The 25,179-nt window shown below is 44.1% G+C and overlaps 2 protein-coding genes across 8 annotated transcripts in view; both read left to right on the top strand.

Annotated features, from left to right (window-relative positions):
• The window catches only part of STN1 (STN1, CST complex subunit), a 43,069-nt gene extending 36,411 nt beyond the window's left edge, over positions 1-6,658 (top strand). For 4 of the 5 annotated variants that reach the window (XM_021397455.1, XM_021397453.1, XM_021397454.1 and 1 more), the window contains exon 10: positions 1,750-6,658. In XM_021397455.1, coding sequence (XP_021253130.1) covers positions 1,750-1,907 — 158 coding nt within the window. In that variant the 3' untranslated portion in view covers positions 1,908-6,658. The remainder of the gene's footprint in view (positions 1-1,749) is intronic. The other variant, XM_021397452.1, reaches the window with a different exon arrangement.
• The window catches only part of SH3PXD2A (SH3 and PX domains 2A), a 232,194-nt gene continuing 221,402 nt past the window's right edge, over positions 14,388-25,179 (top strand). For 2 of the 3 annotated variants that reach the window (XM_021399629.1, XM_021399631.1), the window contains exon 1: positions 14,403-14,474. In XM_021399629.1, coding sequence (XP_021255304.1) covers positions 14,403-14,474 — 72 coding nt within the window. Of the gene's footprint in view, positions 14,475-25,179 lie in introns of all 3 variants that reach the window. The other variant, XM_021399630.1, reaches the window with a different exon arrangement.

The raw sequence follows: 25,179 nt of genomic DNA on the forward strand, positions 1-25,179 counted from the left end.
CTGAATTACCTGGACAAAAGATAAACTCTAGTATGTCAAAGGAAGGGGAACAGCATCACGCCACTGCAGAGTGTATATTCCATCAAATTACATTTGTAGCCTAGGTGTGTATCTGGGCTACTTAGTTATTGTATGTACCTGCAGCTACCCTGAAATGCCATTTTCTGCCAGCATTTAGAACAAAAGATGTATTATACTGTTGGGTAATACCTGAGTCACTTATTCATCAAGACTGAAATTAATGTACTGTAGATCAGGGATGGGCACTCTGACTTTCTTATGACAAACCTGTGACTAATGCAAAATACAGGTACCCACTTGGTTTGCATCAACAGTCACTAAGAGCGGGTAAGTGCATTGTTCTGTTCTCTGCACTTATCTATCCTAGGGTGGTGAATGTATTTTTGGCTACCGGCCACAAAGGTCTTTCATCACGCTGTGCCACTGACTTCTAAAGAAATATCCTTACTTGAACCGTAGTCTAATAGGAGTTGGGCTAAACTGTGTATTTACCTGTACTCAGCAGCTCCTCCTATTTACCAGTGACTATTCTAGGCAGCTTCTAAGGCAGTTCTGGGGCTTAGCCAATTCTCAGGTAGGGATTGGCTAAAATAAAAACAAAGGACAGGGGCCTCCCTGGTCCCAGACCTCCATGCAAATTTCTCAGTGTCTTTGTCCAATTTATCTTATGTCTGAGCTGAGGAATGAGGTGAAGGAAAGTCACTTGTGCTAATGTGCTTCATTTATGCTAGTTTTCCATTGTTAGCCATGGAGGAGAAAAATCTCTTGTTGTTTTGAAGACTTGGGAGAGACTCATATCCTGCAGTGCTGATGGTTAGTAAGTTTGCAGGGTTTGTTGGGGAAATTGTTGGTAGGGACAGCTGGGCTTCAAGTCATGGCTTCATCGGATACACAATAACTGCATGCTGTGCTACGACACTTGTCTCTGACTTGCTCTCTAGGAAAGGGGATATTTTATATATTTCTGTTCTCATGTATGTTTTCAGGGCTCATTCTTAAAATGAGATAAAGCTTGATACTGAAATTCTGTGACTTTCTACTCCAGTAATTGTTTGAGAAGTGTGAAGTGTGTGAATGAGATTGCATTGCTAGGTGAATGAAGGTTGCACTGTGACAGTTCTTCCACAAGATGCCAGCATTGGGCAAGCAGTCACATCTGGCCATGGGTCTGCCTTCTCTTCTAAATGTTTTTAATACTGGCTATGGGAAAAAGGATTTTTAATTTGGTTTCTTCTGTTCATGATCTAGCTGTTGGTGTCCCTGTTTGCTGCAGGGGAGTTGGACTAAATAGCCTTTAAGGGTCCATTCCAACTCAAACAATTCTATGAATCCGTGCAACTGCAGTTGCAGAAAGTGGATGGTTTGCATAGAAGGGCTGTGGAGGTTCTTCTGAAGTTATCCTCGTTGTCTGGTTGTATTTTACGAGCTCTATCTATTAGTTGATAAAGCTGTCATTCACACTCACGATTAGTGTTACTGCTCTGTTACCTTCTAGTGAAATCAGTAGGGACGTTTGGTGATTGGAAAACTGCTGGCACAGACTAGATCTCTTTCCTCTGAATACATGCATCTCTGTGTTAGTACTTAGGGCATTCTATTTCTAAAAACCTTGTTTGTTTGTTTTTTCCCCTGACTAATTTGGATTATAATATCTAAAAAGGGACAGGCTGAGATCTCTCCTTCATGCTTGGCTACATTTTCTCTTTTTTTTTTTTTTTTTTCCTGCAGATGCTGAAAAAGGCTGCCATTTTCTTCATGTCCTGAGTTGTGTTCGGCAAAGCTACAATCCCAATCTGGCCGAAGTGGTGATGCAACGTGTTTTGGAACTGCTGGAGAGCAACAGTGACATTGTCAGCACTATGGAAGGATATTATATGGCATTTTAAAGAGGGAAGATAAGATGTGTTAGTTCTGGTCCAGTCAGGGTAAAACATAGAGATGTCTGAAACAGAACTCCGGCACTGAAAAACTGCTATTACCTACTGTGATCTCAGTAGGGGCAAAAAAGCTTTCTGCTTCCGTAACTGCTATTTTTCTCAGCTTCTGAGAAGTTGTCCCAATACTTGCTTTAATATTCTTGTTGACTTCCTTGTTATTACTAGGGAATGTTGTATCTAAGTGATTCTGGACACTCTAATATAGCAGGGGAGCTGGAAGAGAAGCTGGGCTTTCTTGCACGCATGCCCTTCCCTGATTAGCAATAAGATGTGACGTGGCCTTTCTCACATTTACATCCAATGAGCCCTGAAGAGAAGTCAGTGCTGAAGAGTACTGTTTGCAGCAGTGGTCACATCAGGACTCACCTTTCTGGCTTAAAGACTGATGTTGCGATCCTTCCATACAGTGATCGCTGCTCTTTCTCTACATGCTTTACAATAGAGAAAGCACATGCAAGCAAACAATCTAAAGGTTACCTGTACTTCCTGGCAGTGTTGGCACACCCATGTGTGTATATATATGTGTACTCCTGAATGTGCACAGCTGTGTCACTGCTAAAACACTCCCCACCTTCCTCTGAAAAGTAATTTTCAGGAATGAGGAACTGCATCCCTTCTCCATTCTGCAGCCTTCTTCGCTACTTGTGAAGCTTGTCTGGATTCCCCTGGCTACCATGTGCACTACTGACGCATGTTGTTTTGGATTCTGTACAGACCAGAAGTTTCAAAATCAGCTAATATTTTTCTGTTTATTTTTAAATTGCTTTGTATATCACAGATGATAAGCCATAAATCAGGCGTTTTGGAACAGCAAATATGAAAACAAGCAAGACTCACTGTGATCTCCATGTTTCTCATTGCCTTTTGTCTTCTCCTTTCTCATCACTTTCAGGATAAATGCTATCCATACCCATGCTTGCAGTAGAACAAAAGACATTAATGAAGTAACACTGGCCTGAAAAAGGCTACCATGCAAGACATTTGACCTGGAATAATCAAAACTCTGTTATACGCCACTGTTCAAAGCCTGGAGCTGTTCAGCATCTGTGCTTGGAGGGCTTCCTGCTGCAGGGGCTAAGTAATCTGCTTAATGGTGTGGAGGCGATACCATTAATTTGAGAAGAGTAGAAAGGAAGGAATATATTCCTTCTCTTTGCTCAGCACCTTCCCTGTAACAGTTGAAATAGCAGGCTCCCAGGAGGCAGATGTAGTCGTGAAGCCCTATAAGGATTGACATAGCAGGGAAAAATAAACCGTATGCATGAGGAAAGCCAGTGAGTAGCCTCGTGTGTGCCAGGTTTCTGCTTTGTTTTTATATTATATGCCTCATTCCAAGCCATGCCTGCAGTGAGATATAGACGAAGAGAAAGGCGTGATGAAATACTTGGCATTTGCATTCAGAGACCTGTGGAAAACCCCAGCCTTGTAGAGATGGTGCGTGTGTTCATAGTGGAAAACTGTGTGAGTTATTTCACTGTCATTTCCCTACTTGCTGCAGAGCTTAATAGCTGGTTTCCCTGCAAGCTGCCACTACTCCTAGCATTAACTGCTGTGCTTAGAGTTAGGTGTCTTCTAGTCAGATCTTAATATGGGCCTGAACATATTTGTATATATAAAGTCTGCCTAAAACTCCTGGCCTCCTATTTTCTAAGCATCAGAGGCTGATGCAGACAACAAATGTGCCCTGTCTGTCCTGCCCCTGTTGTGACTTAAAAGCACTGATAACTGTGAAACCTCGAAGATGAGGAGCGAGGAGCTTTTCTCAGGAAAGACAGATCAGTCACTCTGGAAAGAACCTTTCCTTTGAAGTTTTTAAGCTGGTACTTGCTGGCAGTGCTGGACTCTTGGGAAGAAGGGTGTATTCTGTTGGAGATTGTTTCCCAAGAACTGGAAGAAGGGATTTTTCTCCCTTGAATTAAGGGAATAATATAAATGAACACAAGGGAGCCTACTGTTTTTTACAAGACTGAAAAAGTCAAGGTAAAAATTAATGGAGTAGCTTAGATTGAATTTATACAGATTGTAATTAGGAACAATCACGTGGAATAGTTGTGCCTTAATTTTGCGTGCTTTATTTTTTCCACAGTAACCACCCAGCACAGGGTAACACTTACTCCAATTGTGTGCATTCCCCCTCCTGCACTTAGAGGGAACACCATATGCATACGCCTGCACAGAAGTACCCCAGCTAGCTGTGGGAGCACAGAGCCCACTGTAGGCTGATTTACCTGTTTACTCAGTATCTCTACAGTATGCTTCTGTGACAGCAGTCTAGACATACCCATACTGGTATAAGTCACCTTTATGTAAGTCGAACTACACACACTAGGGCTTTTACTGCTAATAAACTGTCTCTCTGTTTACAGATCATATCCTTAACCAGAGTCGTATCATGCACACTGTTAAAAAAAAGTTCTTAGATTTAGACCACACCTACAAAATATTGTGTGGAACATTCAGTAAAAGCACACTTTCTTGTTTTGTTTAATTTGAAAACTCTTTAGGCAATGCAGTCATTACTAGTTTATTAAAGGACTTTGAAGGTGCCACTTTAAGGTAAAACTGACAAGTGAGAATTCATGTTGGACTGCTTCGTGGCCAGTTCTAGTTTCCATAGAAACAGTTATGGCAGTAAAAGGCAGGTAAGTAAAATGGAGGTTTTAAAAGCAGTCAGCATTTTTGCATTACCTTAATAATGTGTGTTTCCATAGAAATGCAATGCCTTAGAATAAAAATTACCATAGAATCTTAATATTTAATATCTCAGTATTCTGGCAAAGTGTAAGCTGACTGTTTTTTCTGGAGAGGAAACAAAGAACAGAATAACTCTCCCTTCAGTTCCTTAGATCTGCTTAGATGAGAGGAAAGATAAAGTTGCTTCATGCCTCAGTTTCCTCTTTGTAAATTGAAGGTAATACAGTTTCTCTATGTTGTAGGACATAAGCCCTGTTTTTTGGTAACACCAATCATTAAAAACTCTTGAGATGTGCAGGTGGGAGCTGTTAGAGAAGAACTCTGTGACTGAGTGGTAATGAGTGAATGAATGGATAGATGCTGGAGCGGGATCCAAGCTCCACTTTTACTATCAGCTTTATATTTCTCTGACTCTTTCATGCATTTTGCTTTGCCTGTCATGTCTTTTTGATCTCCGTATCCTATGAGACAGTTATGGTGTCCTTATTCATATTTGTATAGAGTACTTCTGCAGGAATCCTGTTCCCTTGTTAAATCATTAGGGATCCTTTAATACAAATGATGGCTTCCTGAAAGTAGAAATCCAGATCTGTGGTTTCTGAACTTTCCTGTTATCAGTTCTTTGGATTGTACGTTTGTACCCATGGGGGCATGTATTGTACACAAACTACCTGAGAAGTGAAGCCTTTCTTTGGAAGTAATAAATGAAAGAAAATGATCTGCTGTATGACCCTGAGCTGCTACTTTTGTGGATCTGTCTATACTTGCTTATTTCAACAGTGAATGCTGTACAGAAGTTGCTAATTCATTATTGAGAATGAGAGTTCATAAATGAGCAGCCAGTAAGGCATGGAGCCATGTAGAGAATGAGGAAAAAGTACTGAAAATCTGCTTGTCAAAATGTTATTTGCTTTACTTTGGGAGTAAGCTGATCCTATGCCTTACTGGGGAAAAGATGTGCCTAGCGAAGATTGTATCTTTACACTTCTAAATGAAAGGGGAGCAAATTCAGACACCACAGGCAACCTGAATTTTGTAACTTCCTTTTTCAGTGCAGCACTGTGTTCTTTATTGCTCTTTCAGCATAGTCTCCATCTCTTGTGCCCCAACTCTGCAGACTGGTGAGCAAACAAAAGTTCAGCTGCAGGAGATATGAGTAGTTACAATAATTAGTTACCATCTTCTGGGAGCCTCAGCATTACAGAAACGTTTTTGTGGATACTGGTTGGTAGCAGGGGAATGTTGAGTTAGGAATCTTGGGTTTAATTCCCAGTAATGTGCCCTCTCAGGCACAGAGAGTTTCTCCCTAACTTCTTTCACCTATTTCTGCTCTTCACTCTCTCCTCTAATTGTCATTTCTCAGGCCTTTCATTTTGTTCACAGTCTCATCATTAATCTCTGTACCACAGATCATGGTCAAACCCTCTTCCTCCCCCTTGTTCCCTTTATCTTTCCTAACTCATATATCCTTGTCAGCCTCTGGCAACTGAAAATATTGGCATAATCCCTCAGCCTAACCAACCTGATGTTGTTCACAGCCCTTTCAGTTTCCAGCAGGCTGTGCTTTGCTCCTTGTCCAGGCACCAGAAGAGGCAGACATCATCTGCTTCAGCCTTGATCTTTCCTTTACCATATAGTCTGCAGCAGGAACAAGCTGCAATTTCAGGAAAACAGCTTCCCCCTTGCTAGGGCCCCTGTCCTGGTGACACTCTGAAAGTTTCTAGGCATGAGTTTTTGCTTATATCCAAGTGTGAAATAAAAAGAATTAAAAATTAAAACACTCGTATCTTGCCCAAACTGGAGCAAGTCCAAGTTGTGCTTGCAGGTGGCAGAAGCCATCTACCTCCCCCTGACACTTTCAAGTCCTTTTGCAGATTTTATCACATACATATTCTGTAAAGTTGATGTAGACTTTTAGTTTGTGCATCTACTAGGTAATATCTCCTCCTTCAGCCTGATTTTTTTTAATGAGAATCTGTCATTATATTCTGATGTGTTTGATGTAATTATGCTGTCTGTCTGTGCATTTGTCAAACTCTTCTGCTGCGCTATCCCAAGTGACTTTGTAATCTGTAGGCTAGTTAACAGGGGTGAAGGACCTGAAGATCTTACAGTCTTGCACATTTCTAGAAAATGGATGCACCAATACAACAGGGAAGCCCAAATGAGTGCCAGCAGTAAAGGGAAGGAAGAAATTGTCATACGATACTGGAGAAATCACACACAAGATGATCACAAGGAACACGTTTTTGTTACTTCTGCAGTGAGAACTACTTGCTTACTTGTTCTGCAGTGCTCTTTCAAGAACTGAAAGGACTGTTTTTTCCTGAAGTTTGCTGGCAGGGGTCTCCCCAAGGCAGATGAGTGTGATGGGAAGCTGCAGTATCTTTATCAAGGTGGAGAGTTGTGTAATGGATTGTTAGGGATGCCACCATCCTATTCCCACTAATATATTTTAAATGCACAGTGGGGAATATACTAATTTAGTCACAGTAACTTACAAGTTGAAATCGGCCCAGATTAACAAGATTGCCTGAACATAACATAGCCTGGAATTTGCTAGTGAAAGAAATAACCTTAAGGAACAATTTTCAACAAGTGCTGAACTACTGAAAAGCGTGGTGCCAATTAACCTGGCACAACATGTCCTACAGCTCTTGTTTTAGCTTGCTTTTTGTTACTGATTGGAAGAATGAACACTCCTTTCCTACCAGCTAGAACTGGAGCTGTCTGCCAGCTTAGCCTGGGATGAGCAAGCTGTGAATGTGCGAGCATGTATGGGCCCAAACTTCTGCTTGTCTTACGTGACAGCTGGAGGAATAGCTGCAGCTAAACTACTGCTTTCATAGGCTGAGACATCTAGTTTCTTTATTCATCTTTTTAATTTCCCCAAATTTAAGTAAAGCAGAGTGGAAAGTAGTCCCATCTCTGCTAGGAGTATGGTAAGAGAAATCACAAATGTGTGTCACTGCATAACAGTCAATGTGATTAAATGAAGCATGTGCCAAGTCTGTTATGAGCTGAGAAGTTCATGGTTTCTCCCAGTAGTGGAGACCTCGTCCAAATATTATGGTGATATTTGGAAACAAGAGAGAGGAATTGGTTCCCACAAATGCCTTCCCCAACAATAGTCATCATAGAAAGCCCTAAAGGCCCACCCAATTTTAAAATGTGCTTTCTTACCGGTATACAAGGTGGTAAGGAAATGAAAAAGGGTGCTTGAAGTTCATTTTTTTTCTCCTATTGCCAAAACTGAAGTCATTCACAATGAGAGTGTAGGAGTTGTTCTTGCCTGTGTGTAAAACCTCTTTGCTGTAATGTCCACAAAACCTGAGCCATAACAAGCCAGCTGGTGTTCTGAAACTGCTGCCTCCACTGCTGACTAATACTCCCTTTGTTTTCTTCCCTCACCTTGTCTTTTTTTTTTTCTCCAATAATGTCTCTTGAACTTAATTCCTGGTTCACAGTAGTTTTACTCTTTGTTCTTCTGTGGTTACAGTGATACAGAGCAAACAGAACAGAAGCAAACTGATACAGAGAGGAATTTTTGTTGGAACTCTGAATGGAGGAAAGGATGAGAAATAGAGAGGAAGCTGAGGGAGGAGGATTTAACAAAAAGATGTTTGAAATTAGTCCCACTGAAAAAGGCTAGGAAATAATTGCCTAATGATGCTTCAGACATCTGTTTCAGAACAGGCAGCAGGTGCTGCATGTAATTGAAAGCAAAGATTTGTACTATTTTATTTTCCGTAAATAAAAAGGAAGGGAGGAAATGAAGGCATGAAAAAAATGGAGTAAGAGAACACTTATCATAAACAGCTGCACAAATTTATCTAGAGTGCAGGAATATGTATACGCTCTTCCTCTGCATTCCTGTCACTGTCCTTTAACAGTTCCTGTGTTCTGCAGGGTGCTTTGTCTTTTCTAAAAGACCAGTCCTTTCGATGCTCAAAGCTAGATGCTAGCGTAAGAGTTGGCCACCAAAATGCCTTGAAAGATCAAAACGTTCAGGACAACATAATTGTAACAGCACCCAGATGCTGTTACATCCTGATGGATCCAAATAGATGACTGGAGTTACCTGGATAGCATAGCAGGTTGTGGCACTGCTCCACGCTCTGCAGGTGAAAAGCACATTTACGCCAGGCCCTGCTTTCCAGTTCTCTGGTTTTGGACAATGTCATTCTTTTTTTCCAAGCAATAAACATCCTACAGGGTGTTTGGTTTTCCAGACATCTCCATTACTGCCTTGCAAAGCCTAAGCTGGAAATGACTAGGGGAGGAAAATAACTGCTTGTATCTGCCCATGATGCTCAGGAGATCCAAAAATGCACGTCCTAAAGAAGTCTTTACTTGATAGGAAAACTACTTTGGTTTCACATGAAAGTGACCTTAAATAAAAAAGAAATATTAATGCACTCCATTGTGGTAGGAGTTTCTCTTTATAGAGTTAAGACTGTGTTTTTGTCATCTGTGGTTTAACTGCAGTTCTATAGCTAACTTTTCATAAGATTTTATCAATACTTTTTCACAATTCACAGTCTACCTATCAAATGTTCTGGTTTGGATACTGGCAATTAAACTTTTCTACTTTCTCTAGTGGGTGTGCAGCCAAATAAAATTACTATTTGGCTTCAGAAGGAGTTGAGTGAGTAAAAATAGTGAACAAGGAAATTAAAGTTTAAACTGGACTTGGTGGAAATTTTAAATCTGTAAGTACTGAGGACACAATGTCCATGTGTACGTTTAGAACTAACGTGGAAAGAAAATGCAAATAAAGACTACTACTTCCTAGAGTTAATTCATTTGTAACAAGCCTGTATTTTCAACAACGGATTGGCAGGCTTTTTTGCAGAGGATGAGGCTGAAGCCAGTGTCAAGATGTCCTCTTTAGAACAGTGAGGGAAACTGAAATCAGGGACAGCATCTGGGAATTAGCCTGGAGAATCCCGATCCAAACCTGTGATCAGTTTGATAAACTTCAGCTGCCACAAATGTAAGCCTGATGTTTATACAATACATAAGAAAAGCATGGTTTGGGCTCATTTTATTTTATGTTTTTAAACTATGTCATCAGATATCTACAAAAACCTTCATAACAACGGAAAAGTACAAGGTGTATATGGATGAAAAACAGTCTGCAGTGTGCTGCTACTACCCTAAACAGAGCGTGAGATGCACCTACTGCTGTTTGAAGTCTTTAATCCCCAACTCTGGTAAGAGGGGACTGAAAAGTAATGTTATTTGTGAAAAGGTTGAATTCTGAGATAGCTGTCTCAAGGAAAGGATAATCTATAATTTAAGTAAAGAGAGTAAAGCAGCTCTTTTATAGTGCAACTAAAAGCTGTTACACCATTGGGAAAGCACGTACGCTGCTAGCAGAGAGAATGATCATTTTAGCTTTTCCATTGTACTAGGCTGTGCTTGGGTTGGTAAACCAGCACACTGGTGAGGAGGCTGAGAGGCAAAGGGGCACGCTACTGATCTTGTGGGGCTGCTCTGCGGGACTGCAGCTGGTTTCTTCAGCTCCTTTCTGCTAAATTACTTGAGCCTATTTATCTCAAGTAAATTTCATATGAAAAGCAGTAATCTCCCTAGAAGATGAGATGCAGTTTGCTTTAAAAAAAAAAAAATAGGGAAAAAAAAAGATCGTATTGTGCTTTGTGTTTCAGAGTTTGAGATCTGAATGCCAGACAGGCTCTATTATTCTTGTCACTTATATTAAAAGGCATGTGTGTTGAAAACCTGAAGTGGTAGAACTGCATCGAAAGCAGCCCTTTTAAGAACTGAGGTTTTGTAAGTACAAAAGTTGAGATGGGGGTGTAACAAAGCCTCTGTGTTGTGCTGTTGCACATCAGAGCCAAAAAAACCCTAAGGGGTACATCTCTAGTACCATGTCTAGCAGATTATGCATGCAACTGTAGTTGCCAGTAATGAGTTGTATGGCTAATTTGTCATGCACAGCACTGAAACGCTCCCCACGGGTGGCTGAACTCATGAGGCACTTTGCTTCCCCCCAAGGTGATGAGCACCATTAGACCTCCTTATAGTAAATGGGACAAGAAAACATCGGTGTCTTAAAAGGGCAGACCTGGCTGCCCAGCCTTGGCAAATAGAAGATCAGAAGCAGGAAGGAAAGGCTGTTGTTAAACAGAAACTCAAGCCACTTAGAAGGGGTTGTTAGGCTGTCGTATGCTGGATGATATTTACAGAGGTTTGCCTATCTTCAGTGATATGCCATGAATTAATAAGAGGCATTACAAATGGCTTTAATGAAGCACAGAAAAATCAGACGCATGTTTTATTTTCTTGCTGACTTTATGATCCAAGTGTTTTCAATTTACAACTCAAATGCTTATTTGCAAAAATTAGCCAGCATGACAAAGTCCTCTTGCAATATGAAAATACAAGCCATGCTCCAGCTCCGAGACCATCACATGCGCATTCTGTCACATCAGCTTTTGTGGAATTAGAGTAAAATCAAGGTTGCTGAGCTGAAGCTGTATTACATCTGTGAGGCTAATGTGGTTACCTGTTTGGTTAAAAAAAAAAAAAAGAAAGAAAGAAAACTCCTTTGCTCAAGCACCTAGCAAATCAGTAGAAAAAAAGCTTTTCAATTCAGAAGTCTGAATTCCTCAAACTGCTCCTCAGGTGGATTTTTCTGGAATCGAGAGTCTGTAAAGGTGAATTATTCAATCAGCTGTTGATATTAACATACATATTAAACTTATTGTTAATAGTAGTGATATTCCTTGTCATGACAGGAGTTCATTAACAGAGACTTTAAGAAATATGAATACTAGGAGATGTAGGATTAAAACTTGTAGAGTTAGTAATTTTCCTACAAACTTGCAGTGCCTTGGTCTGTGTTTTCATGGTCCCACTCAAGTACAGGCTCTTCAGTGTGTGAAGCTGGTCACCCAAGGAGCCTGCTGTGCTTTTGCCTTCCTTGCTGCTTTCCTCTCCCTGAGCCCCAGCAGCCCAAGCCTGCCTCTCCAGCACAAGGGCTGGGCAGGTGCCCTTTTCCCAGCTGCTGCCCAAGAGAGGAGCAGATTTTCTCAAGCCTGCAGCATAATAAGGGGTTTTGGTTATTTTCTGCCAGTCTTGCAGTGGTGTGGGATCAGACTCTCACTAGACTGGGCATTGTACATATTTTAAAAGAACAATCCATGCCCCTAGCAACATACATTTTTTTCCTATGGAAATGGATGGCTGTGGCAGACAAACAAGGAGAGCACAAGGTGACAGTGAGAGTAAAAGCAGCAGACAGAGGAGATGAGGAGCTTGTACAAAGGCTGGGCAGGCTTTGCAGCTGGAGAAGATTGTTTGGAGCAGGGAACAATTAAGCTGCCTTGAGCAGAAGGAAGGTGAACAGAGAACCAGATGCTGTGGAAGTACAGGGTTGTCACCAAGGGAGCGTGAACCTCCAAGCGCCATTAGGGTTTGACTGAAAGTAGCAGCTCCTTGCAAAAGTAGATGAGAAAGAGTACCCGTAAGGAGAAGCCATTTAGTAAGAATGTCAGGAAGGATGGGGCAAAGTGTTTGGAGAATGATGTATGTTTTCTTTTTCCCTCACAATGAAATGTTTTGAAAGCTGATTTAAAACAAACCCTGAGTGTTTTTAACGATGTGGGGAACCCTTTATTCTTTTCTGGACAGGGTGATAGAAGAGGATGGAATGTGTAATGTATATTGATAATGGCTCACAGGAAAGAGGCATCCAAGACCCCAAGGACCAGCCATGCTGAGCATATTTTTATCAATGGGTTATTTGAATATTTACATTTGCAGGGAAGAATTTTCTTTGTTTGCTCTGCACACCAGGGACTTCTTGGCCAGTCTAAACAGTAAAGGTTTCTAATATAAATAATTGCTCTACTGCCTTGTGTCATGCAAGCAGATTAGAAGTGGGATGCCCTTCGAAGAAGAGCAGGGAAAGGTTGTGCACTGAAGGAAGAAAGCGATGGCAGAGGCGAGCACATCTCCCCTCTACCAGCCACCCTCTTACCAGAAGGTGATCTAGCATTAGAACGCATCTCAGCGTGAGGTGCCAGGATGTAAGCATTTTCTGTCAGCTCCCCAGTTCTGGTGAACTGTGTGTGGTGTGTGAGGAGAGAGGAGAAGGCAGGGTCAGAGCATCTCCCACTGTGTGCTGGAAGGACAGTGTTATGCAGCAGGTAGTTATGCTATGGCCTTGCTCCCGCTTTTCCTCTTTTCAACTTTTTAAGCTGCTAGTGGCAACCAGCTACTAGCTTCTCACTTTCAGACACCAGCCTTCAAGCCCAGCTATCGGTGGCTTTGTGATTTCAGCATGTGCTTTGCAATGGTTGCCAGAGTGCTAATAACACAGCTGTAGCAGAAATGCTGAGTCACGCCTGAAGCAGTGATTGAGCACCTGGTGGGAAGGCAGGGCCAACCCAGGGGAGCTCAGGTGCAAGCAATGCAACTGAGTGACCGGAAGGAGTGGGGCCAGGATCCACCCCTTCCAGACCTCATTTAAGGGGAGGCAGGGGTATCTTGTTGGGGATTTCTGTGTACCTGAGGTATTCTAAAGGTAAGTGGATTCTTTTCTTTTTGTGTCCACAGCTGTTGCATTTGAGCAAATCTGTATTTGCTGTGGCTGAAGACCTTGCTACTATGCTATTGTGCTTTCCATTGTGTTACAGCAGCACAGAAGTTGTGATTCAGAAAATATGCTTATAGTGCGTGTGATGAAACTCCATTGAGATTGGCCATTCTTTTGCTGTAAATACGGAACATCCTTTTGCCAAGAGCTGGGACCTTTCTAGCTACGCTGCTAGGCTTGCAGGTTGCAGCTGTCAGCAGTACTACGGGAGCTTACTGAGAAATCTGTTTGTGCTGCTGTTGAGGAGGTTTCGTTTGGAGGAAGCAGATTTTAGTGACTTCAGTTAATTTGATGAATAGCTAATAATGCTTCATAAAGTGAGCTGCTGGCTGGGAGATCACACCCAAGATCCCTTTTCTGAGGTGAGGTAACTGCCTCCAGAATAATTATATACAAAGTAATGATGACTGTGGAAGAACACAAAATTTCTGGCGCTAGCTCTTCTTGAGGTGTGACCAGGGGAAGATGAGGCTCATTTCCCTACGTGTATAGGGAGAGATGAAGTAGGTTTATCACTAGAAGCCAGCCTGTCAGGTAGTGTGCGCAGCGTTCCTCCAACTCTGATCCCTTTGCAGCCCGGCGGGGGGTCGACTTCAGGGCACGGCCACCCTCCCGGAGCAGCACCGGCCCCGTTGCGCTGAGGGCTCGGCTTGTGGCTTGCTGCCGTGATCTCGGCCGGCCGAATTTCGGCCACTTGCTGCAGTGACGAGGGGCCCCGGGCACGCCGCTCTGCCTCAGCCCCAGGCAGCGGTTTGGGGACGGCTCCGGGACAGCGCGAGGCCCCTCGGCCGCCAGCAGGGTGTGAGGGGCCGCCATCTCAGGGCAGGCCGTGCCCCCCGCCACACGGGGGCGGCTGCTCCCGCTCCCCTCGCGCCCCTCGCCCCGGTGCCGCCCTGAGGCGGGGTCGGGCCGAGCCCTCCCGCCGCCGCCGAGCCGGAGACTGCGGGCAGGGCGCGGACGCGGGGCCGGGCCGCCTACGGGAGGGGGGAGAGCCGCCGCCGCGGCACGGGGCGGGGCCGGCAGCGGGGCGTCCTCCCGCCCGCCGCGCCGGCCGGCATCGCCGCGGCGGGCAGCGCGGCGGAGGGTGCTACCAGCGCCGGGAGGGAGCCGCGGGGTGCGCGAAGATGCTGTCTTACAGCGTGCTGGACGCCAACGTGGTGGACGTGGAGAAGAGAAGGAACCCCTCGAAGCACTACGTGAGTGGCGCCGGGGCCCGGCGCTCCCCGCGGGCGGGCGATGCACGTGTGCGGCGGGAGCGGAGCTGCGCGGTGCCTTGGGGCCGTTACCCTTCGGAAGTTCTCTTCCCTTCGGAAGGTGAACAGCAGGACTTGGCCCTTCTGCTCGCTACGGAATGGGACGGGTTTCTCAGCTCCCCGGCTCGTCTCCGTCCCAGCGCGGCAGTGGGCAGCCCTGTGAGCCCTGCGGCTGCGGGGTCAGGCAGCCGATGCTGAGTGGGCTTTGCTCGCTTTCTCCCATGGAGTTGCACGCAGACTTTTTCCGAGGGACAGAGGAGGTTTGCATGGTTCTCTAGGCAGACTCACCGTTCGGGTTCTCTTTCATCTTTGTTGCCTTCCTCTTTTCACACCTTGCTGCTAACAGAGCAGCAGCAGATGGATTTCTGACAACCTTCCCGGGCTGCGGGGTGTCATGTGGAGATGGCTTTGCCTTTGGGAGTTCACAGCAAACAGTAGAGTAGATTTTGCCCATATACGTAGTTAAAAAATGCATCTTTTCTTCATTCCCTGGCTCTAGTTCTTCTGGGTTTTAGTTGCATGCCATCCTTTAAGTTTCTTTTCAAAATACAACCTGTGTTTAAATACACAGAAGGTTGGCTTTTCTGTATACAGAAGGTAAATTGTCCCGCATTGGTAAGGAAAAGCCCAAGGAGTTCTGCGTCTGGTGTGAAATCACTCTGAGCCCTGGCACTGCGTGTCTGCCAGATTTCTTTGGAACTGGTGGGCATTTGTATGGGTTGCCCGAAAGGTAACGCCGAAGATTGGATGTAAAGCTTTGTATTAGTATTTCCCATCACCAACCGTTTTCCTCTGAGGCTTAAACTGCAACCCAGGTTAAGGCTAGAGGGCACTATGTTGCTGAGAGATGCTGATCTGCAAATGCACAGCACATAAGAGCTTCAGCTTTACAGTTAAACATCTTGTGCCCCATTCATAAGAGTGGAAGCTCCAGGTCTCCTGCTCCCAGTGTGCCAGCTGGACTGGTGTCTTCAGCCTATTGCTCATTCACTGCTTTCCAGGCAGGAAAGGCTGCTCTTGCAAATTGTCACTGAGCTGTGGTTGATGCCACTGCAGTCTGTTATCTCACCTGAAACGTGGCTGCGCTTTGGCATCAGAGGCTGTGAAGCCTCTATAGAGATGTATGATTGCCAAGCAGCAAGTTATACAAAAGGACTGGGAACAATACCTTCCCAAGCACTATGAGAATTGAAATTTAATTTCTTCTTTGTTGGAAAATAACTAGAGAAAAAGATTTATATCTTATATTTATCAGCATGGGAGAAAATATTTCCCTTGCTTCCTTGCAGAAATGTTTCTGTGTTTCCTTGATGATTGTCGTCACTGCATTTTAACAGCAACCTGAACTCTTACAGACAGCTCCACACAGTGCTTCTAGTAGGGAATCTATTTCTTCCTCTTCACCTCACTCTCTGTACGCTGTTTCTAATATTGTCTTTTGACTACAGTTCCATGTCCTTATCTGTCCAGTTCTTGGCCAAAAAAACCAAATTAAATGGTTTGTTGTGTAAATAGTGTAGCATCTGCCTTTCATCCAAGTGACCCTTAGTCTCTGGCTGAACAGCATTCAGCACAATGAATCTTGTTTCACAAACAAGCTCTGGAATAATTCAATTAAAAATGATCCATGTCCTCGTGAATCTCTTCACTTGAGATGAGTGAATTAACCCATAGGTCCAAAAGTCTTGGCTGCTGCTTTGTTTCCTAGATTACAGTTTGCTGCCGATGAATGTGCAGCCCTTCGTCTGGCTTTGGCGGGAGTAATTCACTCAGGGTGAACTTGCACTGTCAAAGAATTTAACTCCCTGGATCTGATCCACTGGTCACTACCGGTTTGGTTCTGTGCTCTTTCAGCATGAAACAACTATTTTCTTCCAAAATGAACATAAACGTGGCTTGGGATTCTGTCCATAGCCTGTGTATACTTTGGACAGTGCAGAGCTTGGTGCTCTTTGCTGTATTTTGGCTCTGTAATATCAGAAAGCCCTTCTGCCTCCAACATCCCTAAGCACTTTCATGCCGTGTCTTAAGGCCACGTGATGCATTTGGCATCAGATGAATGATGCATTTCTCTGGTGGATGGTGATGCTGGTACTTCAGGCATTTTAGCTTGAACTCCTTTCCTTTTAATTGTGATCTCAGGGCTGTGGTGGAGCCTGGAGAGGTGAAGGCAGGTTTTTAGGTATTGAGGGCACGTGGAGAGGGCTAAATGTGAATAACACATAAGCCCCTGCATGCTTGGCCTAGAAGGAATCATCCCCTGAAGCAGGTGTCTTTCACGATAGCACAGCTTTTGTGGCCTTGACTCAAGAATTTAAAATAAGAAGGCAGCTTTGTATATCCTTTGCTGTGATCCCTCCGTGTGAAACTTCTGAAGAGATTAATACCTCGCTGGAAGATTTGTAGGGCCCTGTGCATGGGAAGAGATTAAAATCTTAGATCCACTGCTATTTGATACGAACCCAGCCACTCACGCCACAGGAAATCACTGCTGGGGAAGAAGTCTGCCATGCCTTTCTCTGCATTCTTGTTGGCAGTGGGGGAGCACAAGGATACCCTCTTAGCAAGGGGCCCTGGATGGCAGCGTGTGGAAGGATAAAGAGAGGGCTGGATGAGTAATAGCGTGCCTCTTGAATGGTGTATCCCAATATAAGCTACTGCTGCTCTTAGTACTTTTGGTTTTCTGAATTCATTTCCTATTCTTCCTCCATACCAATGGTGTTTTAAGAATTAATTTGCATTTGATGAGCATACTGTAAAAATGCTAAATCTCCTTGCTTTCCCCTTTTCCTTTTACAAGAACAATGTCAGGAAGGTCAAGTCTGGGTTTGTTGGAAAGACCCTTGGTGCTACAGGAGTCATCCATTGGTTGAGCTATGCTGAGGTGAAGCTGGGTGAATTAGGACATTTGTGAATGGCTGATGGTGTCAGCCATTCTGAAGCAAAAAAGCTGGTAACAAAATCCAAATCCCTTTCCTGTCCCTTGCTACATTGTAAGCGATCCCAAAGTCTCTTCTCTCAGTTTCAGAAGTTTAGTCTGTTCAAGGGGTAGCTTCACTAGTTTTTAAGCTGAAATTGTGATAATCTGAATTTAACATGAAATAATCCTAAAACAGCAATAGTTTCTCTAAAAAGATCCATTGTTGATTATTTCCTCCTTTAACCATTCATATAAAAGCTTAAAGAAGATGTGCTCCCCTCTTTGCTTCCAGGTTATCTCCAGACTGCTAGCTTACCAGTTACCCAACTGTCTGCCTCCTTAGGGAGCCCTGCAGGGAGCCTCTGCTTAACAGATGTGCTTGATCCTGCACTCAGCAAAGTGAGAACAGCTTAACACCTTCACCTGTTCACAATTTCGAAGCATCTGGGTAATGGTAATGTTCATTAGCAGCCAAACGAACAGAATTCACCCCTCCCCTTCCCAACCATTTGCTCTTCCCTTAAGGACCGAGTAGTTACTGCTGTGTGTGTCTCACTAGACATTTATTTGCCTGGGGTCATTTCTGAGGTCTCTAAGTGTGCCTGTGTTATTCTGAGGGCAGGGATATCTTCATCAGCATGGATTTCCTCTTCCAGCACTGCTCTACTCCTGTTGCAGTTGGGCTTTGTGTGTTTTTCAGGCTTGTAAAGCATAGAGGGAAGGCTTAAAAAAAAAAAAACAAACTCTCTCTCTTTAGAGGTGGCCTTGCCGTCTCTTTCCAGTGTGGTGTTTTGCTGATTTTAGTCATCTGCATTGTCTGCATGCGGTCCCAATTCTCAGCAGTGTAATTATTTACTAATGCCACTTCTGAATGGTTCATGATGGGCTCAGGTAGGAGTTCTGCTATACGGATGTAGATGCTAAACTCCTTGGGCACTGCTGAGCTGTGAAGGGTTGAATTCTGCTGCAACGTGTTTCAGTGCTGCTCCCAGGAGAATGTGTGTGTACTTGTCACAGGTGGTCTGTTGTAAAATGTCAGTGAAGTTTGAAGAAAAAACATGCACTGTTAGGGTCTGACTCTTCCCTTTATCTTGTCTGCTCCTGCTGACTGCTTAGGCTCAGGAGTGGCTCAGGCTTTTCTTGGCTTCATTTCTCTTCATTGCAGGCCACTGGTTATGTGACAAACAGCACTGATGAGGAAGATCCAGATATGTCATGGACCACTAGGATCTTTGATCTAGTATTAACCCTTCATGGCACCATGGGAGAAGGAGCTGGATTTGAGTTAGTGTGAGCGAGATCTCTTCCAGAGCAAAGAGGATGTGGCTTGCCTGGAGCTCACGTGGCTGGTGGCCTACAGGTGCAGTGTTTTGAGGGACCTGATGTGAAGCAGAAGGCAGTATTCCATGAGCAGATGGAGTACCTACTGAGGACTTGCGACCCATTTCTCTGCCCTTCCCTTCCCCCCAAGCAGGAAACTCTGTGTGGTTTTCTGCCAAGAGCCCATGATCCAGCTTGACTCACTGGTGTGAATTATTACCATTTCTAGTATTTTTACTTGGGGTGCTGGGAGGAAGCCAGAAGATTGCTAGTCTCCTTTGTGACTTCTTCATTCCTCAGAATGGGACTTCTGTGCACTAGCAAGGGTTATGTCAAAAATGTCTGTGATCTCCTGTGTGTAGAGCCTAGGAGAGCTTGGGAGAAAAAGCCAGTCAGGGTCAAACATTCCCTCACCCTAGGCCACCACCCTGCTTGGGGGTAGATTTATGTTTTCAGGGATGATTTCTACTGCTCCGCATGTTTTAGATGCAAATCTTATGACCTTGCAGGCTACACAATTGTCTTTGCTTTTAGGATCTGATAAGACATACTGAGAAGATAAGTCATTTCTAAAAACATCTAGATGATGTGGATTTGTAGTTCTCCTAGTGAGCAGAGGTAGCAGGAAGGAGAGATCACACCTCACCAGTCCAAAGCTGCCTGCACCCAGTAGCGCCCAGAGGATGTATCTCTTAATTATCACTGCAACTACTTGTTAGTGGAAGTGTTGCTTGTGAAAGCAGAACTTTCTCTGATATTAGAGATTGTGTCCTGTTGGGTTTTTCATTTTTCAGGCACCATTGTTTTTCAGCCACCGTAACATCCAATTTTTTTCCTATTCGCTGTCTTGAAACATTGACTTTCTGCCTGCTCCCAGCATTTCTTAGTCTCCCAGTGTCATGTCTGTGATTCTGCCCCTTAAAGGTCTTTTTCTTGCTCCCTTACCTTAGGGAGCATTCAAGAGATGCACAGTCCTTTGAGCTGTTCAAGGCATGTTTGCAAAGTAGCTGAGAGGATACTTCAGGCATCTACCTGTTTTTCATCATACACTGCCTGGCAATTACCTCTATAACTCAAGGCTCCTTTAGAGGACAGCAAGGTAGCCCAACAGGTTAAGGAGCATTCACAGTCCTCTCTTCCAGCAGCACTGGAGGTGGGTAGCATTTAGCTGAGAGGCAGTAATGCCTAAATTCAGTGGTTTGCAAAGTAAATGGCTGCCCCCAGCCTTAGAAGTGGATTAAAAACCAGTGGATATGCAAGGTGGCTGTCCTGGTTTGTTGTGCTTAGGGTAGGATGAAATAACACAGGAGGCTTGAAGTCCTAGCAAGTGTCTGTATTGGCTCTCTTGTGGCTGAGCCTGCAGTGTGCTGGGAGGGCAGCCAAAAGGAAAGTCAGGGAAAAGCTTTTAGCAAGCCAGTGAGCTGGGGGTAGAAACTCCCAAAGCCTTCAAGTTCCATTTTAAAAGTGATTAAGATGCCCCTACTGATTTTCCCTGGTAACCAAGTTCCAGTTAAGTTTTGACATAAGAGACAGCAGAAATGCTCTCAGCTGCTGTAAGCTGCAAGGTGGACTGAGAGCCTTCTTGAGAGCCCTGGGTGGATGGGTGCTGGGGTCCACTTGTGTAGTCAGAATTACCCCATCTGACTGCTTTGTGCTAAAAGGGAGAGGGGATGAAGGACCAGATCACACCTTTTGTCCAGAGGGTCGGTCTGAGGAGCGAGATGAGCAGACATCTGAAGAAAGCAAATGATGAAATAGGAAACAGAGCCCAGACTTCCTGCTTCCCAGAGCAGCCTGTTGGCTGATCCCTTGCACTGCCCAGCCCTGTCCACAGGCATCTCTCCTAAACTGCCTTCCCCCTGTCCCTGCAAGATCAGTACATGCTAGTAGCCTCCTTAGGAAGATGGGGAAAAGAAAGGTTGAGTGACTGCACCACAGCCACCCGTGAAGTGTATTGCAGCATTTTCTTGTTTTCTCCTTGGCTGTTGAAGCAATCTTGCGATTTATCTGATAAAAGTACAGAGCCAGAAAAAATACTGCCCTCATTCTGCCATTGTCTTCCTCAAAAAAAACATTTCCCATTTAACATGGATTAAACAGGAAGAGGGATTCAATGTGACCCTACCTGAGACAGGAGGTGACGTACAAGCTCTCTAATTTAGTCAACTGGGAGGAAACAGCTGGACCTTCAAATGTGAGATTTATTATTTTTTTTATTTTCCTTTTTCATGCTGTGTCCTCTTAATGAGCTCTTGATCACACAAAGGGACTTGGTTCCTGGTAGCCACGGAGAAGTGCACAATGATTAGAGGAGGCTGACAGCAGCTATGCTGTTTGGCATTGTGCAGCTGAATGCTTTCTTGTAGCTAGAAGTGACACCTTCTTGCCTGGAGCGTGCTGTGTAAATATTGCATGAAAAAGGCAGGCAGCTGCACAGTAGCATACTGTTTGAAATTGGAGGTGTCTGCTGCTTAATCAGGTACGCTCAAGACCAAAATATAGTCATGTCAACGGAAAAACTCCCAGTGACTTCCCTGGGCCTTGGCTCATGCCTTCAGAGAGAGGCTCTACTGAAAGTTTTACTGAGAAGTTGGTAAATTCTATTTTATTTACTTATTTTTACATAGCACATCTCCTCTTTACTGTAAAAGCTAGGCCACACTCTGCAGAATCTCTCTGTTAATCTTCTAGGCAGAGACCTCGTTGCCATGTTTTGGAGGGATGGGGAGGAGTGTGAAAGGAAACCAGGTAGGTTTTGAAGTGGAAAATCTCACAACCTAATTAGAATCTACTGACTTCAGCGTGCTCACTGTCTCTTTGCACTGCTTTCTACCTGAATACAGATAATCAAGCCAGTCTTTCCAAGTCACATTCACTAAATGTCACTAATACAGCATGCTTATTGCATGTATAACATATAATTCTTTTTTTAATTTGTAAGAGCCTTTGTTGCAATGTAAGGATGGCTTCACACTAAAAAGGATGTGGACAGACTTGAAAGATGGACTCTGCACTGGGCAGGGAAGACAAGTGCTGACACACAGGTGCAGGCAGATGGGGACAGTGAGGCAATATCAACTGGCTGAGCAGGGGATGTCTTCAGCACAACAGCGACTCAAGTTGTCATTAGACATCATTGCAAAGGGTGGGCTTAGGATAGATAGGAAGAAGGGTAATGTAACAACACCTTAAACTGCTCCAGGGTGAAGGCAGAGCAGCAGGATATTCTATTCATTGTAGTACCTGTTTGTGCTTGAATGTGGTGGTGCTGAGGATGATCTTCATGACAATTGTAAAGATTCTCCTCTTGATTTTATTGAGCTATTGATTTTTTGCAAAGCTACTCCACATTCCAGTTTTTTGGAAGAGAAGGTCAGTGCTCTAGACTGGGAGCATTCTACTTCTGTGAGCAGGGTATACATCCCCAAATCTGTGTCGTCTTCACAATTTTACATGCTGCTCTAGGAAAGCTGGGGTATGTTCTTAAATGGGCTTAGTAGTCACTGACAGCTCTAGCACAGGGTCAGTCTGTGCCACGTTCCACAATAAGGCTGTAATTCTGTAGTTGTGTTCACTATTATAATGTGTCATCTTTATTTCGTGATGATTGACTTGTTGGATTGAGTTGATAGATTTTTAAGTGTCCATGAATATGTATATTGTCCTGAACATACTGTATTTGAAATCTAACTAGCAGTAATTACGTTTTGGCATGTTGCTATCATTTTTTCCCTGACCAATGGGGTGTGGTTTTCTTTTTTTCCTATAAAGCATACTAACTAAATACAGTGATGTGCTAGGCTTCTAGGTTCTCAGCGCTTGGTATAATGTTTTTATAGATTCACACAATGGGTTAGGTTGGAAGGGACTTCAAAGATCATTGTGGTGGGCTGGTTGCCAACAAATACATCAGGACCCCATCCAACCTGTCCTTGAACACCTCCAGGGATGTGGCATCTCCAGCTTCTCTGGGCAGCCTGTGCCAGAGCTTTACTTCCATCTGTAAAGGTAAAAGGTGTAAAGAATTTTTTTCTAACATCTAACCCCCTCTTCTAGTTTTAGGCCATTCCCCCTTGTCTTACCACTATCAGACTGTGTAAAAAGTTGATCCCCTCAAGTACTGGAAGGCCGCAGTGAGGTTTCCCCAGAGCCTTCTCTTCTCCATGCTGAACAAGCCCAACTCCCTCTGCTGTCTCCATAGGAGAGGTGCTCCAGGAGGCTTGATGCAAACTTCTGTGTGAAGAAACATCCCCATCTACATTCATTAGGAGAAAGATGCAAAATCTACTGTTACCATAGCTGGATTTAACCAGAAGCCCCATGTTCCCGTTCCATCTCCTTTACAGAAGTTCTTCACAGCTGCCCCTGAAATGCTGGCAACATGGTTCTCTACTGTCTAGAACCTGCCTATAAGTGCAAATTTTGATGTATAAAGTTCCTAAATCATCAACAGTCCTCTTACTGTGCTAGCAACCCCACCCAGGACATTACAGTCACAGAGCAGTGGGGTCATGCTCTGAGCTGGAAATAGTGCTCAGCAGATACCATGATGAATGGGCTGACCTAAAAGTCATGCTCACCCGTGAGGAAATGCACATACAGGGTGCTGGGCAGGCTTGTTGGCTCTGGGCCTGTTCCTCTGGGACATTCCTTCTCCTCTTGGAGCCCCGAAGTGACAAGTGGGGAGTGTGAGGCTAAACTCTGGGAGCAGGCCCTGATCTGCACCAGCGCCTGTGTTTCCTGTCAGGAAAGCTCAACAGCAGAGGTGAAACTTTATTCCAGTCATCCTTTGTACCCTTGGTGCAGCAGGAAGCGTCTGAATTTCCATGTTCCTTATTCTGTGAAGATGAGAGTTTTTAATTGCTTCTTCAGCACAAGGAGATTTTCCTAATCCTTGGCCCAGGCTCTACTATGATTGTTTATAACTTAACCTAGGCATGTATTTTTGGCGTGTTGTTCCTCTGTGCACGCCCTGTCACCTCAAGCAAAACACTCCAAAAATCAATGTTCCCCTGTCTGCGAGTACTTTGCGACACAGTCAGCGGGCTCAGAGCATTTCCTCTGCCTGGGGGCTGGCACTGACACCTGCTTCCTCTTGAGGGGAGATTTGCTCATGGGATAGGTGCTGTAGGAGGCAGCTGGGCTCCCGGTCCTCAGTAGAAGCCAGGCAGATGGCACAGCCCCTGCTCATGCGTAAGCTGGAGGCCTGCAGTTTCCCAGGGCTGTCACTCCAGCAACTTTCACCGGCATTAAAATCACTTAGGATCTGAAAGCAAACAAACAAGGATATGTGAAGTATTTTCCTGGAAGAAGGCCATGGAGAGCCGATTAAGTGCATCTCCCTCCTCCCATCTCTAGAGAGTGTCACAGGAAGGGAGACTGGAGTTCAGTGTTTTCCTAAATGGGATTAAAACAAGCTCTGGGACTTGTGTGTGGGACAAGGAGAACAGCCAGAAGCAGGAGGGTAGCTCTGTGCATGTATGTGGATTTTATATTTATTAAAATATTATATATATGTGTATATAGATATATATATATCTGTCTCTCAGGTGAAACTGTCAGAATTCCTGAACCAACCTTGTTACTAACACCTCTTTCTTTTAATGAATGGACTACTTGTTTTCTGTTAGTAATGGGAGATTAGAGCTGTTGGCTGAAGTAGAGAAGAATAAAAAGTGACTAAGTACCAGAGGAACATCCATGCTTGTTTTCCACGTACTGAAAGTTAGCAATCCTTTATCTTTTGCTTTGTACTAGCCTGGAACTACCTTTAAAAGTTCTTTGTTTCCCCCAGATCCTGTTACTTTTTCCTCTACCATTTCGGCAGAAGGTGTTTTATAAAGACAGCACAGTGTTTTACTTTAGGGGAATCTGGAACAGTAGCCAGCATATAAAATACTCTCCCTTGAGGCATATGGATGAGTATTCTGCTGTAACTGCTCAAGAAGAAATTTTCTGCTTAATATTTTGCTGCTGCCTTTGAGACTGTAGCAGTCTGTGTCCTGACTCTGGACAGTTTTAGGGAAGCAGCTTTCCACCTGCTTCTGCACTGGGCAAGTAGCTTGCATTTCATACTTTAATGCAGGTATCCCTGATTTGTAAAGGTAACTATAAATAGGTTGTTTTTAACTAAAAAATATTTTAAGGTGAATTTGTCCTGAGTGACAACCCTTGAAGACTGCCGTAATTGTGACCAGGGGAGAAGAGTCTACTGTTTTGTCTTTCATCTTCTCTCTGTTGTCTTGGCATAAGGACCAGTGGTGGCAATTTGGAGGTGGCGCTGGAGGGTGATACTATGCACTGGTGTGCAAGTCTCACTGCAAGCCTCCCTTTTTTGGAAAGAAATGAGGCTCTGGTCCAAGTGAACAGGATTGAAGGATGTGCAGCGTGGAGATGGGAGCAAGGCAT

Source organism: Numida meleagris, chromosome 5 (assembly GCF_002078875.1).
Source record: "Numida meleagris isolate 19003 breed g44 Domestic line chromosome 5, NumMel1.0, whole genome shotgun sequence".
Classification (NCBI taxonomy): domain Eukaryota; kingdom Metazoa; phylum Chordata; class Aves; order Galliformes; family Numididae; genus Numida; species Numida meleagris.